This window comes from Macadamia integrifolia, chromosome 7 (assembly GCF_013358625.1).
Source record: "Macadamia integrifolia cultivar HAES 741 chromosome 7, SCU_Mint_v3, whole genome shotgun sequence".
NCBI lineage: Eukaryota > Viridiplantae > Streptophyta > Magnoliopsida > Proteales > Proteaceae > Macadamia > Macadamia integrifolia.
This window is the reverse complement of record NC_056563.1, coordinates 9,691,626-9,710,263: the sequence shown is the minus strand read 5'-3', so window position 1 is coordinate 9,710,263 and position 18,638 is coordinate 9,691,626. Positions and strand designations below refer to the sequence as shown.

The 18,638-nt window shown below is 37.8% G+C and overlaps 2 protein-coding genes across 5 annotated transcripts; both read left to right on the top strand.

Annotated features, from left to right (window-relative positions):
* The first annotated feature begins 456 nt into the window (after nt 1-456).
* LOC122084628 (protein CWC15 homolog) lies at nt 457-13,597 on the top strand. 4 transcript variants are annotated; one of them, XM_042653029.1, is made up of 8 exons: nt 457-574; nt 1,507-1,658; nt 11,857-11,948; nt 12,123-12,164; nt 12,240-12,327; nt 12,772-12,868; nt 13,119-13,219; nt 13,303-13,597. In XM_042653029.1, the coding sequence occupies exons 2-8, from the start codon at nt 1,528-1,530 to the stop codon at nt 13,424-13,426; spliced, it is 675 nt and encodes a 224-aa protein (XP_042508963.1). In that variant the 5' UTR covers nt 457-574; nt 1,507-1,527; the 3' UTR covers nt 13,427-13,597. The 4 variants fall into 4 exon arrangements, 3 of the variants coding, with proteins under 3 accessions (XP_042508963.1, XP_042508964.1, XP_042508962.1); XR_006141957.1 differs by lacking the exon at nt 457-574 and adding an exon at nt 758-1,119 and having other exon boundaries at nt 12,772-12,939; nt 13,303-13,444; XM_042653028.1 differs by lacking the exon at nt 457-574 and adding an exon at nt 782-1,119.
* A 605-nt stretch (nt 13,598-14,202) lies between these two features.
* On the top strand, nt 14,203-18,261 carry LOC122085234 (pentatricopeptide repeat-containing protein At1g02150). The gene is made up of 2 exons (XM_042653722.1): nt 14,203-14,682; nt 16,717-18,261. Exons 1-2 carry the CDS (start codon nt 14,311-14,313, stop codon nt 17,935-17,937), a joined length of 1,593 nt encoding a protein of 530 aa, XP_042509656.1. The 5' UTR covers nt 14,203-14,310; the 3' UTR covers nt 17,938-18,261.
* The last annotated feature ends 377 nt before the right edge of the window (nt 18,262-18,638 follow it).

Below are 18,638 nucleotides of genomic sequence, written 5' to 3'. Positions count from 1 at the left end.
AAGCCGACACCAGCCTGAAATCATAAACAAATATGTTTTAGGAATGTGCGCGAAGCCTTTAACACACATCAATATTAGGTAGGATGGACTGAAGGTCTCTGTTGCCTTCACTTGCATTCCTTCATTGATGTGGTCAAGCTTCTTTTCTCCATGCTAATTTATCCAAATCTAACCGTATTTGGTGTTTTAGCATAATAGCAATAACAATTTATTTCCTATGGTTGCATAGAAACAATATTCTTACCAAAAAAACAAACTAATCCCAACTCTGAATTTATAATGCACAATATTGATCACTGGATTTCTGATTTAAAATTGTTTCAACATACTAACTCTAATGATGCTGTTTACTTAATTACAAAGGTTCCAGAAGGCATCCTAAGAAGATACTTCTCTCTTCATTTATTTGTTTTTTAACTATCACACATAGTTTGTGTTGGTGTTACTAACTTTTTTGACACAGAATTAGGTTGGGTTTTTGGTATTCACTTTCAAGGAAAATTCCAGGTTATCAGGATGAGGACTTCAACAACTGCAACTCTAGAGGGAACATAAGCTTCTAGCATTTTACAAGGTCTAAGAATGATAGCTACCAAGGGTTGGACTATTGATGAGTTTGTTTATCTATGAGGAGTTTACTTCAATTTATTCCACAACCTTCTACTAGCACTTGGCCGTTTATTTCTTTGGTCACATTTTGGAAAATATATTCTAATTTTGGATAAAATCTTGATATTTATCCTATTATAATATGTTTATGGGAAGCAGGGGTAAGGCTGCGTATACCTACCCCTAGCCTCCTACCAGACTCTACGGTATTAGAACTTCATGCACTGAATTGCTCTTTTTAATGTGTTTATGGGAACTCGGTATTATTAGGAATTCACATTCTCATCCACATTCTCTTGGTGATCTCGATGTAGTGACCAACTATTTTCTTTAATAGTTAAATTTCTCTTTTCTTATTAAAATAAATAAATAAATAAATAATAGTCAATTTACCGGAGAGCGATGGGCGGCGGGACATTTCAATCTCGGTTGTGTATTCATATACGAGTTTATCTTCGTCACACGCAGACTCTCTCTCTCTCTCTCTCTCTCTCTGAAACAAGACTGAAGGTAAACCCTAATCCCTGAATCCAGACTGATGTGTTCTTGTTTACCATGCCGGGACATACCGACAGTTTTTGGTGTTTTCTGAATATGTTTCCTGCCAAATTTGTAGTTTCCTGCTCATCATTAATCTCTTTCTCAGGTTTCCCCTTTATTTTCTTTCAAGAATTGGGGTTTCGGGAAGGGAAGGCCTCCATATTTTGTGCTTATAATTGAAATCCTTAATGCTGTTCTCTCTCTCTCTCTCTCTCTCTCAATCGATGGTTTGTTGTGTCATGGTTAACCATGCACTGAGTCTGTTCGTTTTTTTGTTGGTGAATTTCATGTTTCTTATGCGCTTGTTGCTAGTTTTTCTTCCATCTAATTTATATTTTGAACTTTTTGTGCTTTCAGGGGGGTGGGTAGCAAGAAGACATGACGACAGCAGCGCGACCCACGTGGGCACCTGCTAAAGGTGGTCAGGAACAAGGAGGTACTCGAATTTTTGGCCCCTCTCAGAAATATTCTTCGAGAGATATTGCATCTCACACGACTGTAAAGCCCAGGTAGAGTTTATCAACTTTTCATGTCTGCTACTTGTCTTTATTTACACACTTTTGTGCCTTCTGGGCTGTTTGGCTAATACTATTTGTGTTTGTTTGAGGTAAACATCTTTCAGGGATTTTATTTTTTGGTTTTTGATCATATATAAGTGTGTAGATCACATTTGAAGCGATTATAGTTTGTGGGTTATGCAACTGAAGGTTCAAGGATTGTGGAATTAGAGATATTTGTATTTACGGTATTAGATCAAGTTGTATAAGAATTGGGATAATGAACGTAATGCATTTATTTATGGAAGAAAGTAAATGATCATGTATGTCTGTTCATATGGTTCATGAACAGGAATTATAACTCAGCCTGAGGCTGGTTTTTGAGGGTGAACAATCCAGAATCAACTCAACATGGTGTAGGTTGGCACCAGTTACAGCATAGTTAGGAGTTGTAATTGGGCGTTCAAGAGGTTCCAGGACGAAGAGAAACCATATGAACACAATTTAATAGGGGCAGAGGATGGAACCAATTACAGCACCTTAGACCAAGTAAATGATAATTTGACAGTTCTGACATACCTAAATGACAGTCTGTATTCGAGATCTAATGGTCAGGAAATAACTCAGGCAGATTAAAGAATAATTGCCTGTAGAAAATGATATTTTACTTCTTTATTGGATCAGCTTGACTTAGGAGTTGGTTGATTATTACTTTATTTATTGAAAAAATTAGATAAGACCTGTAAAGTTCATAGACAGCTTTATGGTGAGAAATTCTTATTCTAACATAAACTTCAACGTCAAAAGTGGAGAACTCTTACTTTTAGATTACTTAACTTGCTTACTGAGTGATGTAGATATGGCTGCACTTTCCTGGTTGAACCATCATGACCGGCTTTGGAAGCCAAGAGCTAGGAAGAACTGGTTCAACCCAAGGTTTTGGTCCAACAAGGTTGGAATTAAAATTAGTAGTTACTTGTCTTTTATTTCATGCCTTTTACTTTCCAGATTTGAATGTAGGAGTTAGGATTTCTTTCCTTGCATTGATTTCCTTTTATGGTTGTTTCCTAATTTAGGCTAATTACTATTTTAGTTAAGTTTCTAATTTCATGTCTTTACCTTTCTATATATTGGCTTTAACCGTTGAACAAGGGAGAATGATTTTGATTATTGAATGAGAATTAGTTGAGTTTGCGCACTAGTGAGTGTGTGATTCCCCTCCTTCCTCCTCTGTACTTTGATTTTCCTTTTCTTTCTTAAGGCCCTCCATCAACTTGGTATTAGAGCCGAAGGATCCCCATTCCCTCGCTGCGGGTTGGTTCCTGGTTTCATCCCTGAGAAGAAACCTCTACCCCGTCAGTAAACCTAACACTCTCTCCCACTATCTCTTATTCTTGCCATTAATTTTTTTTTATTTCTAGAATTGCCCTTACACTTTACTTTTATACCTGAATTATCCTTCAAGATTGTTTTCCAAGTCTACCCTTACACATATGTTGCAATTGTGTTTCTAATCATAACTATCATATTACAGTATTGCCATTCACTTTGCGATCTCCTTTAATTACCATTCTGCCATCCTTTGAAAAAAAAAAGAGTTCTTCCCCATTTTTCCATTACCTTCTAAGTGTTCTTTGCTCATCTTCACCATAGTAGCCAACAATGAAGTTCTCCAACAGCTCAATGCCTATAAAGGTGAGACTGACTCAAAAATTGACACCTTCATTGAACGTGTCGATACCCTCACCACCGTTGTCACCTCCATTCAAACAATGATGTCAACCATGCAAGCTTCTCTTGACCGATTGGTAATTTCAGATAGAGGAAAGAGTTCCATTCAATCTGAGGATTCTTCTAACACCACTCCACTGGATTTGTCACTACCACTGCCACCACATTATACGCTACCATCGCTGTATGGAACTGGTCGATATGATGATGGAGCGAAACGAGCAGCAAAATTGGATGTCTTTGACTTTTATGGAGATAACTGTTGGGAATATGCCCAAACTCCTTTAAATGTTTTGGTAATAACAAACAAACCATAGCTTTAACTATGCGTGCTAAGTGGTGGTTAGTACAAGAAGATAGGTCAAGCTATGCATGTTTGAAGAATCAAGTCATGACAAGAAGATCAAGAGTGGAAGCTTTAAGACAAGATGAAGACTTAAAAGATGAAAGGCAAAAGAGGAATCATCAAGTGATGATGAAGACTTTAAGACTTAAGTCAAGATGAAGACCCTAGGATAGTCTAGAACTCTTTGTATAGTGTACACTCTATATGTATATGTGCACGCACTTCATGCATCACATATCATCATGCTAGAATGACTATAGGACATTCCATGACCAAGCTGGAAGTCCATAGGTGGTGTAGATCATAATTAGAAATACATGTCCTATGTGTCTTTCTGTGAAAATCACTATATCCAGACTCAAGGGTAGTTTGGGAAACCTTAGAGTTGGTATCAGGAGATGAACCCTGTATGAAAGTTGTAGGAAATTGAGTCAAGATTTCAACACAATTTGATTCGGGTCAATCCGATGTCAGACCGAAAAGTTATGGCCGAAATACTAGCAACTGGTCAATATGACAGTTGTCTATCAAAAACAAGACAAAACTGTAGGCGGTTGACCTATCCGAGGCCATAGCCGGTCAATCAGACCTATCCGAGGCCATAGAGCTTGGATCACTTCTAACGGCTATTTTTTATCTTCCAATGGCTCTTTCCGGTCGATCGGCTACCGATGGCAGTCGACCGGTGGACCCATAATATAACCGTTAGAGCCTGATTTACTGTCTAAAATGCTCTCTTAATCTCACCTATAAATACCTAAGATGCTTATAATTAATAATCAATTAAGTTTGAGCATTAGGAGCATTATTGTGAGCATACCAAAGTAAAAAAGGTCATCCTATCCTACTTGAGCAGTTTGGCCTTCCACATTATATAGAAAAGCTCAAGTCTCCATCAAGTCTTCCACATTCTACTGTGCAAATCAAAGCTACAGAGAATTCTCATAAGGTGCATCATTTAATATTATATTCATCATTTGCATTACACCAGAGGTAACCCTCTTATTTCACTATCTTAATTTTTCTATTTTACAATTCTAGATTGTACATAGGATTGTGTAAGGTTCCTCTTATCCTGAAAAGAATAAGGTGTCTCTTTAACTATAAAGGAGATTGTAAAGACGCCTCTCTGCATGTCAAGGGGATTTATAAGGATACTCTTATCCATAAAAAGATTGTAAAGGTTTTCTTCCCTACCTCTGTATTGAAAGGGAGATCTAGTGGAATATCTTACAAGAGGATTCTTGTAAGGAGTAGACTAGACTCAGGTTGAGTCGACCATTATAATTCTTGGTGTTGTGTGATTGTGAGTACTTTATTTTCATTCCGCAATTTTATTTACAATCACACTTTGAAAAAATATTTTAAAAGAATTGAATTTCCACTAGTATAACCTATTCATCCCCCTCTAGGTTATTTCAATAACAATACCTTGACTGGATTCACAGATTGGAGACATTCTTCAGATGGTATGGGTTGAATGAGGCTCGAAAGATCCTATTTGCAGAGGCTAAACTAAAAGGCATGGCCTGAGTCTGGTGGGTCAAGCAACAGCAACAGAATCGAACTCGAGGCATTGATTTATTCACTACTTGGGCTGAAATGGATGAAATCATGAATCGGAGATTTTTGCCTCCTGATTACAAGCAACACATGCACCTTAGGTTTGCATTTTTGAAACAGAAGAATTTGACCGTTGAAGAATATGTTAGATTTTATTATTTGGCCATTTGTTCTACTTTTGAGTGAGATGAAGAAGTATTAGTGGCATAATTCTACAATGGTTTGTACCCTCAACTTAGTGCTACCCTTGCATCTAGTTGACTGCCTACAATGGAAGATGTTGTACAAGTAGCATATCTGATTGAGGAAAGCCTAAAACGCCCATACAATCGGAGGCCATTTATGGATACTTTTCCTAGGGGTAGTTCTATTTAGCCACAGTCATCTCCTCAGGATAAATCAATCAGCAGACCACGGGCTAGTTCTTCATCTATGGCATTTTCACGACCTAGCTGGCCGTATTCTCCACTTAGACATGATTCAGAGATGCCATCTTCACGGCTTAATTGTCCATATTTTTCTCCTTGTTGTGGTTCAGACAGACCATACTCCCCACCTCGGTGTGGTTTTGATAGGAACTCAATGTTTCCAAAGGAGGCTATTCAATGTTTCACGTGTAAGGGGTACAAACATTGAGCTAATCAATGTCTTAGCTGGTTGTTAGCATACATTGACAAGGACAATTTTATACCCTATGTACTAGAAGAGCAACCGAAGACAGAAACAGTGCATTCGGAAGCCGAGTGTGAATGTGAGCCTAGTGAGATCGATGATGGTGATAGTGATGGCGATCGTCAACCATTCTATGTGATTCGTCATCTTTTAACTACACAGAAGGTTCCAAAGGAGGACGATTGGCGTCGTAATAGTATCTTTCAGACCAAGGTGCGATGCAATGATAGCTTGTGTAATATGGTGATTAATCCCGGCAGTTGCACCAATGTCGTTGCTGGAGATGCTGTTTGCAAGTTGGGTCTGAAAACAGAGCCTTATCCGATTCCCTACAAAGTTGGGTGGGTGAATAACAATAATCTAAAAATTACTGAAAGGTGTTTGCTCACATATTCCATTGGTGGCTCATTGATTGGGTTTAGTGTGATCTCCCTCTGAAAGTCTGTCACATTCTTCTATGGCGCCCATGGTTGTTCGACAAGAAAGTCAAGCACTGTGGATATGAGAATACATACTCTTTTTAGCATGGTGGACTTGAGATGAAGTTTCTTCCGACAAAGGATCATCCCCCTCTCAAACTCAAGAGTACAGCTAGTACTTTTCTCCTCAAGCGCATTGGCTCTGACGGCATTCTTGGACTTCATCCAAATTTGACAGAGTCGAGTTATTTTCAGAGGAGGAGAGTTGATGCAGATATGGTTGCACTTACCTGGTTGGACCATCATGACTGGATTTGGAGGCCAAGAGCTAAGAAGAACCAGTCCAACCCATGGTTTTGGTCCAACAAGGGTTGGAATTAAAGTTAGTAGTTACTTGTCTTTTATTTCATGCCTTTTATTTTTCAGATTTGAATTCTGGAGTTAGGATTTCTTTCCTTGCATTGGTTTCCTGTTATGGTTGTTTCCTAGTTAAGGCTAGTTACTATTTCAGTTAAGTTTCTAATTCCATGTTTTTATTTTTCTATATATTGGCTGTAACCGTTGAACAAGGGAGAGTGACTTTGATAATTGAATGAGAATTAGTTGAGTTTGTGCACTAGTGAGTGTGTGATTCTCCTCCTTCCCACTCTCTACTCTGATTTTCTCTTTCTTTCCTAGGGCCCTCCATCATTGAGACTTTAATTGAAAGCATCTCTAAATAATCTGTCCCCTCATGATCAATCAGGTCCTCTTACATGTAGGCACAAACAGAAATCCTGAACACAAACTGAAAACTTGTTGTTTAGTCCTCCAAAACCTTCAATAAGAAGTATTGCTGTAATTGGTGAATCATAGTAGGTCAAATATTCTGGCCAATCAAGTTGCTACACACTTTTAGTTTCAGAAAACCAGCTTACTTAGAAATTTAATGATAAACCAAACAGCTCTGAAGTATTGAAATTCTAGGGTTTTATATGGGGACATAGAGGTGAAAACACTTACTGACTTTTAATTCAATCATAAAACCGTGCATGCTCTTAAAGCTTTGCAAATGGACTGAAATTTTGGTTCCTAAATCCTCTTTCTTGCCTGGTCAATATTTATTTTGGATACCTCAAATTTGGTTCATAAAAATCAGAATCAGAAGATTTTGGACTGCCAAGGCCTAGTTTACTGTTCCAACTTGATTCCAGCAACCAAATGAACCAAACAAGAGTAAAAAAATATTTAATGCTTTGTAAAGAGCAATGCTAGGACGACCCTGGGGTCAGCTACCAAGAGGACACCCTATGCATTGCACCACAATCCACATGGTATCTTTTATTTCATGGTCTTGTTTAAGGAGTTTTTTTATTTCATGAGGCCCATTCCAATTTTGGGGTTTCTCTATTCTGCTGACCTTGTGGTCCCGAAAACATTTCCTTTGTAAAACTTATGTGTTGTGTATAAGAAGACATGCAACATGTCCAAACAGAAATAATAATACAAATCAGTGATTCCATGGCAATGTAACAGCATAAGAGCTTGGCATTGCCCTGGGGTGGTTACATAGGCCATGTTTATTCCAACTACTTTTGTGAGTAGAGAAGCAATTCTAAGAGTCGTTAAACTCCAGATTCAATTTTCATAATTTCTGTCTATGTGTGATTCCTTTCAGTGACAAAAGAAAAAGTAAGAGACATCTTCTAAATCAAATTCATCATCACTAGAAAATCTAAGTTAAAAATCCCTCCACAGATTTTCACCTTATCAGTGAATTGACAGTAACCCAATATAGCTTGGGATCTTGAGGTGTCCCGTTGTAAAGGTGCTTGAGTAAGCTTTCAGATTCTATTCAAATCATGGTCAATGTGGTTTTTGACCTGCAATAGATAGCCTTGGGATGAGTGATAACAATTAGTTCACATAATGGCTCGAATTTATTTATTTATTTTTATTAAATTTCTCTTATGTAAATCCCAACGTGCATTACTTAATTTGAGTTTATGGATTTTCACCCCTTAAGAAGAAAGTGGATAGTTTGAAGTTTGGGATGCTCATGCATCATGCATCAATACTTTGCTGGTAGAGAAAAACACTTAAATTGAATCCTTAAGTATCGTATCCCTACATTGACAACAAAAAACTTCATTGCTTGATATCCTCAAGGCTGTTTCTTTGATGGGTGACTAGTATAGCTGAACCTTTTGTTTCTCTTGTGGATTTGCCACATTATCTTCTTGTTATTATCAACTTTTCACTATTTGATTTGGTTCTCCAATATGGAGTTATATCTTCTGTCTGAAATTCTTCCCTGAGAAGGTTTCTTGTGGAAATGACCTCTTTAATGATCTTTGCAACTCTTACGAGAAGTTGATCCAAGGTTTCATCATGACAAGATGGTGAAAATTGTTGTGGACAACTTTTACATTTCTGAATTTGCATTTTAATAGTAAGGGAGGTACTTACTATTTTAAATTCATTGAAGATAAGTAATTGGAGCATTTGATGCAAGTTTCTGATAGAATTCAAAATCACCTAAGGCTTAGGAATTTAGAAATACCCATAGTTTTTGAGGCGCTGGTAAGGCGGGCTTACCAGCGCTGCTTGCCTTAGCAGCGCCTTGGCGCTGATGCGGTCTAGAGATGGTAAGGCAGTGCTCCGCCTTATGTGAAGTGGCGCCTTATTTTTTTATTTTTTATTTTTTATTATTATTATTTTTTTAACACATTTTAAAATTACTTGATGAAAATTCAAAATATAGATTTTTTATTGGTAGGTGTATGGTTTTGTTAACACTTGAGATGTATGGGATCAGCTTTACTCCATCAAAAATAACCAAAACAAACAAAACAAAAACATGATTCACAAACAGGGTTTGGATTTTGTCGAGGGTTTTAAGAAAGGGCTTTGAGAAGGAATCAAGGAACAAGGAAGAACCATTGATCTAGGCTACCATTTTGCTCCGGCAGCGATGAGCTTCATTCTTATTTGACGGGAGTAGAAATATAGTGGATGACCTTAGGACTTAGGCATTCATTTTGGCATCATAGAGGTAAGTATAATGAATACTTATATTTTTATGTCTTCTTTTCTTTATATTTATAATTTTGTTTCATAATTATGTATTTATATTATATGTTAATATGTTATGATGATTGATGATTGATGAATGATGATTGATGATTGATGATTGATGATTGATGATTGATGATTGATGATTGATGAAGATGAACTTAGTTTATTCACTTTATTGATTTGTTTTCATTGGTATGAATATGAACCTTTAATATTTATTTAACATATGAGTAATAGGATTCAACTAGGAGTTGAGCCAAATAGATTGGTTTTATAAAAAAATTACACAGGAACGCTTCAGTCGATAAGGCGACGCTTTATACCTGCCTTATCGCTAAGACGCTCTAAAAGACCCTCAAACGCCTCAGTCGCCTTACCGCCTTAAAAACTATGGAAATACCTTAGAAGATCCAGAGTTGCTGCGGTGGTTTAGAAACCAGATTAGGGAATATTTAAGTAAATTCAAATCAGCAGCTCTGTTGGGCCTCAAATTCGGTCAAGGTATACTGAAATCTTAGGTTGATCCACTGGTCGATTTCTGAGATTTGGGAGATTCCTACTGAAGCTAGGATTCTCAAGAACAGAGTAACAAAACCAGAACTCGATCTCAGAAAATAGGCAATCAGGATCAGATGTATTAGAACAATCAAATATGCAAGAATATCAGTAATAGAAGCTATCGTAAGTCAGAAACTCAGAATTTAGAGAATAGACTGAGACTAGGATTCTGAGAATTGAGTTTGGGTTTTGAAACCTTGAAAGTGTTCAGCATATAAACGATGACTATGTATGAAGCCAAATTTGAAATCCAGTGGCTGAAATCTGAGTTTCAGAGAAATCCTTGTATCATTCAGAACTCGAGAAACTAGGAGAGAGACTGAATTTTTATGCTGGTAACAGATCCATATTTTAGAAGAATAATAAGCAGAATTGCAGCAACTCATTTCAATCCAAAAAGCCAATAAGGAAAATGCACAGAAATAGAAAGTAGGGAACTGACCTGGGTTTCGATTGATTGATGGAGGAGAAAAGAATACATGGATATGAATCAAGAACCCCACCTGATCCTCACAGTTGGCATGACACCGAACCCTAGATTGGAATCCCACCAAGCCTTCCTCAGAATCCGCCGGAGGTTTTTACTGCATCTCACACCAGACCAAAGCTCTGAATCTCACGGTGCATGACGGACACACTGATGCAGAATTGAGGCTGAACCGGGTTGACTGTTCGGGAAATCTCAACCGAGACGAACCGGAAATGATGGGATATTTTGGGATTTACTTTATTTAGGAAGTAATGAGTTATTTTATTTGGGAAGATATGTAATCTTTTATTTTGGGTTGTTGATGAAATACTAGCCTAGTTGTGGGGTGGGACCCTTCAGCCATATCCTTCTTATTTCCTCTAGTCTTTCTATGTAACATCAAGTAAGTTTTGAGTTAGTTTAGTTATTCTACTGTTTATTTAGTTGAAGATATTCCTTGATGTGCATTTTTTTTATATTCAAATTTGAAGTCTCTCGTAAATCTGATCACTTTTGGGTGTTGTGATCTTGGACTAGTTTTGAAACTTATTTCGAGGTTAGATCAGTCTCCAAGTTCATCTGTGAGAGTCCTCTCACAAGAATACAGTTCAGTTCGATGCTGGGTTTTTTCTGTTCTTTCTCTTGGATGAAGAAGAAAAGTGGTGACAACATAGCAAACATCACCATCTCTCTTCCTCTCCCCAAAAAACCCTTCGTCTAAATTTTTTTTTTTATCCTTGACTGTGTGTTAATGCCAAGTCTGTCGCTGATGAGTAAATACTAATCCCTTTTTTGTCCTTGCCCCTGTTAGCCTACTTAACAGTCCCTTAAAATTTCTGGTTAATTACAGAATCACCATTCCATTTTACAACTTGGAGTTTTGTTAATTGGGAGGGGCCATGAGCTATCCGAGCGAGGGTTTTCAAACTCTAGATTTAATTACCTTCCCCCTCCCACCCGCTTCAACCCCACTCCCAGAGGAGAAAAAAAAAAAACAAAGAATTGAGAACCTTCAATATTTAGAAATGCTCCCACTCACACTTGAGTTGGTTTTGTAATCTCTGGTTCTCCTGTACACTCCCACTGCCATATCACTACCAGAAAACAGAGTTCTCTCACAAGTTGCCCATATGCTAAGGCCAACCAGGAAATCACTTTGCATCGTGCTAATGCCGCCACATGCATTACCCTAGTACACAAAATGGCCTTGTAAAAAGCAATACCAAACCAAAATGCGATAACATTACCCCTCTTGTATCTAGGGGAATACCTTATAATCACATTCTATGATTATGTCATTTCATTTATGCATGTATTTAAGATGCTGAATCTTTGTTGGTCATTGGCTTCTTTATGGGTTCTGACTGCAATTCGGAGAGAACTGCCCTTTTACAGGAGAGAAGGGCAGAATACTCAAGATGAATTGCAGAAACGAAACCTTCGGGAGGAGCTAGAAGAGAGTGAGCGGAGGCATTTTTCCTCAAAAGGTAAAGCCTTCATTGATATAGGCAATGGTTTGCACTATATTCTTTATATTTGCTCTTTCCTTCCATACTATGATCTTCATTTTTGGTTATTACTTGATTTTCTTGTTTGGCTTATGTTTTGTGTCATGCATATAACTTCTATTGATTTAAATCCGAAACTGTGTTTGGTTGCAGAGGACAGAGATCGGAGGAAGGGAGGTCATCTTCTCTTGGAAGGTTAATGCTTGTTTCTCTTGCAAATAAGCTTGCTATAATATTACTCAGTGAACTAATTTTCATGTTCAATTGTAGGAACAAAGAGAGATGCTGAAGATCGCATTGTTCCTCGCAGCGTGGATGCGGATGATTCAGATGTTGATGTCAAAAGTGATGATGAAAGGTTCTTTTTTATTCGTATCTAAATGTCGAACATTGAGTCTCATACTGAGTAGTTGAAACCTTTTTTTTTTCTGGGGTGAACAAGTCATGGAATCTTAATTAGGCCAGTTCATTTAGTAGTCATTGCTCGTTCATAGGTCATTGTATCACATGTTAGAGAAGAGAAGGTGTCTTCACAGTACATGTGGGTTCTATGTTTACCTGAATACCCTAATCAGGAACAGTCCTGAGTCTTGACCCACTCCATCATCTTTCTTCACATGTAAACAAACTGGCAAAGTTGATCCAAACTTTATTCACCCAAAAAATAAATAAATAATTTGGGGTTGGGAAAATTACAGAGTAGGAAATGATTTCTTACTTGCTCGGGGTGGGAGGGGTATATAATACATAAATCAGTCAATAGATTTGTCATTTATCACTGAGATTTTGTATATGTTTCTAGTGATGACAATGAAGATGACGGTGAAGATGACACTGAAGCACTTCTGGCCGAGCTTGAACGAATAAAGAAAGAAAGAGCTGAGGAGAATCTTCGTAAGGTTAATTTTCCTACCATTGGGAACCACTGTCAGCGCATGTTTATCAAGCATCTTATGCTGGGTTCTCTTATGTATGTAGTCTGGGATTTTCAATTGAATTGAGCAAGTACTCTGCTAAAGTTGCCCATCTGAACATTCGTAACTGGTTTTTGGACTAGCACGATATCATTCCCTGACAAACACACTATTAAGGTTGAGTGTTTTGATTTTGATTTCAAAATGAATAAACAGTGTTTTATCTTTCCTGCAGGAACGTCAAAGGCAGGAAGAGGAGCTGAAAGCTAAAGAATCAGAGCTTCTTCGTGGAAATCCTCTTCTTAATAATCCAACTTCCTTCAATGTCAAAAGGAGGTATAGTTGCCTCATGCCTGAATATCGATGTCGTCTAAAAATTATTTACAGTTAAGATTCTGATTTCTGTCCATTGGGTGCAGATGGGATGATGATGTGGTTTTTAAGAACCAAAGTCGTGGTGAAACCAGGACTCCGAAGCGTTTCATCAATGATACCATTAGAAATGACTTCCACCGGAAATTTCTTCAGAAATACATGAAGTGATAGGAGTTTTGGATGAATTGAGAGTGGAAACCCATGTAAATCTGAATTGTTTTTTTTTGGGATTTCAATCATTGTACTTCTTAGTTGTGAATATTGAATGTACCATAGCAGACTTGACTTTCTGTGGGATATGTCTGATTTGCTATGCAGAGTGATACTGATTTACTTGCACCTCTAATTTTAAATATTTTTGTTGCAATGGAAATTTAAAGGGGAGGAAAGTAAAATTTTTATATTTTAAAAAGAAATATTTATAATCATTACCTGAGATGATTGTATAAATTATTTAATTTTTTTAATCATATTTAGTAATGATATATTTAACTTGTAATTTTATTTTACATATTATAATAACAAAGTGTTTTTTATGTAAAGTAAAGTGAAATTTTATAACCAAATATGAAATGATTTAAAATTAATGTTACAATGACATGGGTAACGATTATATATGTATATATATATATATATATATATTTTTTTTTTTCAATAATGAAAATTTCACTTCCATGTTATCTCTCTCTGTGCCCCTGTTTTTGGGGAGGAGAGATGTTGACATAGCAGAGAGATGTTGACATAGGGAGTGTTGGCAGAACCCTAAAATAGCAGGCCAGCCGTTATGCCAGCGAGAGACCGGTGGGAGCACGTGTGGAATTGAAAACAGTAACGGTGGTGGGGTTTCCGTCCTTCATGAGGCAGGAAGGTCATTTCACTCCTCCTTGTGTGCGCAGGGGTATGCTGCCTTTCATGCCTTTTTTTCCCCTTAAAATGCTTAACTTTGTCTGGGTGCGGGCGTTATCTCTTCCAAGTTTCAACGAACTCAACCTTTCTCGATTAGCCTCAGTGTCTAAACCCTAAACCTCTGAAGATCACAAGAACTAACGAAAATGCTTGCAAACATCTCTGGTCATACATCATCTCCTCTACAGCATCTACCCCTCTCATCATTAAATTTTTATTCTCCAACTACAATAAGTTTTCGTCAACCTGTTGGTGCTCGAGCAGGGAGAGGCTTGACGAATTCGATTAATTGTTCAATTTCTCAAGTTCATAGCTACGGTACTCAAGATTATGAACGAAGGCCTCCATTGAAATGGAGTTCCCTCTATCGGAGAATCTCTTTAATGGACAATCCCGAGCTGGGTGCTTCCTCTGTTCTGAATCAATGGGAGGAGGAGGGAAGGAAGCTTACGAAATGGGAGCTTTGCCGGGTTGTCAAGGAATTGAGGAAATTTCGGCGATATCAGCTCGCCCTCGAGGTAAATTTGGTTTTTTTTCCCCCCTGTTTGTATTATTTCATGGCTACTGGTCCATCATGGAAGAAACTCGTTGGAAGCTTTATAGTATTTATTCGATTTATTATTATGTGTGAACATGGGTGTCTGAGTATTTGTCCCTTTCTTTCTATTGATAAAGCATCTGGGGTGGTTTTGAGGTTGTAGATGGTTTTGTTGCAATGATTACTTTCTTGATTTTCCGTGGATAACCCACATGTAATAGATCTACATGTATCTAATGTGTTAGATACATGGGGCAAATCATAAATGTTAGATACATGGGGCCAATCATAAATAAAGAAGGTGATATAGAGGATGATATTTCACAAAGATTTAAAGTGTAGCGACTGCCTATGATGTTCTAGGCGGGATGTTGTGCAGTTAAGAAGTGTCATATAAATAAGCCGTGTAGCAAAGATGATGATGCTAAGATGGATGTGCGGCAAAACTAGGAAGGATGCAGTAAGGAATGATTATGTTAGAGTTGATTTGGGAGTTGCCTTGATACATGATAAGTTCCGTGAAAGTCGTGTGAGGTGGTATGTTAATGTTCAATGAAGGCGTTGGGATACATCAATACGGAGGAGTGATTTGATTCAGATTGAAGGAGCCAAAAGAGCTAGGGGAAAGCCTAAAGTGACTATAGGAGAAGTAGTGAGGAAAGGGCATGCATAGTTTAGGTCTTGTCCCAAGTATGACCTCGAATGGATTTGATCGGCAAGAATCTATGTAGCCGGTCTTATTTAGGTGAGATTTTACTGATTTGTTGTGTTGTGTTTCTTCCCTCTTACTTCCATTTCTTTTATTGTCTTTGATCGGATCCATGTAACCGATCTCATTTAGTTGTAATAAGGCTAGGTTGTTGATCTGAATGTGTTAGATGTAGCCTTCAGGTGATTCTCTGGGTGGGTTTGGGATTGATTGCTAAATTTGAAAAAGTGAAGCTACTTGTAAATTATTTTGGCATTGTTTACCATCCATTTCATGGTACTGGGCTCCTAGATGCCATTTTAAATCATGGGATTCTTCAACCGTGTTGTGCAACTATCTAACTAGTTTGAGAGATTTTATCTTAGAATTTGACCAAGTGAGCGAAATAATGTTTATCTCTTCTATATGAAGCTTTATTCCTCTCTTTTACTGATAGTTTGATGCTAAGCAAATTGGATGAGTCCTTTTTAATCCAGAATCACTCCATCTGGATTGAAGTAAGGAGTAACAACAGTAATAAGATATTTTTTCTTAATAATTTAAAAATTATAATATATAAATACGGAACAGACTGGTCAAGAGCATGTGACCGATCAAATTGAACAATAAGAAGATAATGAAATCTCTGATAAAGCACAGTAATGTGCTTCTCTTGCCCATCTCCATTGCTTTTGCCAAGGTATATCTACATATCATGGGCAACAAGTTGGGAAGTGGGAAGAACCTTTGCAAAACTGAAGCTGACAAGCTTGGAGACCAAGTGGTGGCAGGTGGAAACCAATTTGGATGGGCATTTTTTCTGTAAAATCATTCAGAACATACTTTGTTTTACTATGAGATGCACTGGTACAATACAGCTTGGTTCCATGTTCATGCCTTCATTCATTGAAGAATTTATTGAAAAATTCATTCAGGGTTTGGAAAGGCACTGTACAGTCTCATTGGCTGGTCGCAGAAATTCACATATATGTTTATAACCAGCTCTGTGGAGCCTGGCAATTAATACATATTTCTGGTGGAGATGTGAAGATTCTTTGAGTGTAGTAGAAAAGCACACATCATTTTCAATAGCTGTATACTGTATCTCTTAGTGGAATTTATCTATACAGGCTTTGTTATTCACACGGAGAAAACTGCCAAAAACTATGTTCTTAGAAAATTAAAAGAAAAAAAAAAAAAGGGTTTCTAAGAAATGAGAATAATGTGGATCTATAGTCTATATTTCTATCTATGCTATTTCACTGAGTTTAGGGACTCAGGATACATAATTGCTTTCTCAATAAACTTTTCAAACTTGTTCTGCAGGTCTATGAGTGGATTTCTGATCAAGGAGATAGGTTTAGAATATCCTCCAGTGACAGTGCAATCCAGTTAGATTTGATCTCTAAGGTACATGGAATTTCACGGGCAGAAGATTATTTCTCAGGTTTACCCAATGCCTTAAAGGACAAACGTGCATATGGTGCTCTTCTTAATGCCTATGCCCAGGCTAAGATGAAAGAAAAGGCAGAGTACATGATGGAGGAAATGAAAAACAGAGGTTACGCTGTGCATGCACTTCCTTTCAATGTAATGATGACACTGTACATGAACCTCGGAGAATTTGAAAAAGTCAGCTCAATGATCACGGAGATGGTGGCGAAGAATGTTGCCTTAGATATATATTCTTACAATATCTGGTTAACATATTGTGGAGCCATGGGGTCAGTGGAGGAGATGGAAGAAGTTTTCACTAGGATGAATTTGGACAGCACTGTAAATCCAAACTGGACTACATACAGCACAATGGCGACAATGTACATGAAGATGGGACAGTTAAAGAAGGCTGAAGACTGCTTGAAGAAGGTTGAGAGTAAAATTACAGGTCGAGATCGGATGCCTTATCATTATCTTCTTAGCCTATATAGTAGCATCGGCAAGAAGGAAGAGATTTATCGGGTATGGGACATCTACAAATCAAGCTTCCCCACTATTCCAAATTTGGGCTACCATGCAGTGATCGCTTCTTTGGTAAGGCTAGATGACATCCAAGGAGCAGAGAAGATATATGAGGAATGGCAGCTGGTTAGGTCTACCTGGGACCCTAGGATCTGCAATCTTCTCATGGGCTGGTATATTAAAGAAGGTTTAGTGGAGAAGGCTGAGAGCTTTTTCAATCACGTTATTGAAGTGGGCAAGGCAAATTCAAGCACGTGGGAGATACTTGCAGAAGGCCGTATTTCACAAAATCGAATTTCTGAAGCTTTGTCCTGTATGAAAGAAGCTACATCAGCCGAGGGAGCAAAGAGCTGGCGTCCAAAGCCCAGAAATGTGTCTGCCTTCTTTTCACTTTGTGAGGTGGAGGGCGACATGAAAAGTAGGGAGGGATTGATGGATGTTCTGAGGCAAGTGGGTTGGCTTGAGGATGAAGCTTACATGTCCGAAGTTAACTCATCTGATGGAGCAGGTGTTGGTCATAAACTATCAGTGAAGAGCAGTACGATTGATGCAGATGATGCTGATCTGCTTCTCAACCAACTTCATTAAATCTTATGATACTTCTCAGTGGTGCAGGTGCTGTTATATGTGACCAGGCATTGTGGGTTCACCATCTCACTCGGCCTAGGATTTTCCTTTTTCCCTAGTCTCAGTTTTTACTGGTCACTGGGACAGGATGCCCATGTGGTCAGTTGAGTTCTTAAATATTGAAGGATCTTAAAAGTCCCTATAAGCTCTGTTACACTGTCAAGGCATGTACTGGGGACCTCAATGCGGCATTGAATTTTCTTGCTGGTGCTTCAGCTTCATTTTTCAATGCCAAAGGTTGATTTTCTGCTCGATTGGTTGAAGATATCATTTTTTCACAGCAAAGGCTCAGCATTTACCACAGTTTCTCTTGGTTGCGATCCTGAACCTGTTGCATGATCTTAGTGCCATATTGATGAAAAGCCAAAGCTTTTCCATTTAATAGTTAAAAACTTAAAACCTGAAGTTGTATTTTTTTTTCACTTTAAATATGGAAGTCTGCAAGGATGCACTATGAAATCTAGTTGCACATGCTGAATGGATTTAAATGAAACTTCACCAAACTCTTTGCCCCCTAAGAATTCCAGTGGCATTCAAAATGGATTCAAGTGATACTTCACTAAATTCTGTCCTCTTCAATAATCTAATTTCTTTCTTAATGTTTTGTGTCACATGGGAGTAAGGAACTTTTTGTTCTTTGGATGCTTTATTCCTTACTTACC

Coding starts and splice junctions, on each gene's coding strand:
- LOC122084628 (XM_042653029.1), top strand. CDS start 1,528: ATGACGACAGCAGCGCGACCCACGTGGGCACCTGCTAAAGGTGGTCAG. Junction 1,659..11,856: donor CACACGACTGTAAAGCCCAG/GTAGAGTTTATC, acceptor GCCCTTTTACAG/GAGAGAAGGGCAGAATACTC. Junction 12,328..12,771: donor GTCAAAAGTGATGATGAAAG/GTTCTTTTTTAT, acceptor ATATGTTTCTAG/TGATGACAATGAAGATGACG.
- LOC122085234 (XM_042653722.1), top strand. CDS start 14,311: ATGCTTGCAAACATCTCTGGTCATACATCATCTCCTCTACAGCATCTA. Junction 14,683..16,716: donor GATATCAGCTCGCCCTCGAG/GTAAATTTGGTT, acceptor CTTGTTCTGCAG/GTCTATGAGTGGATTTCTGA.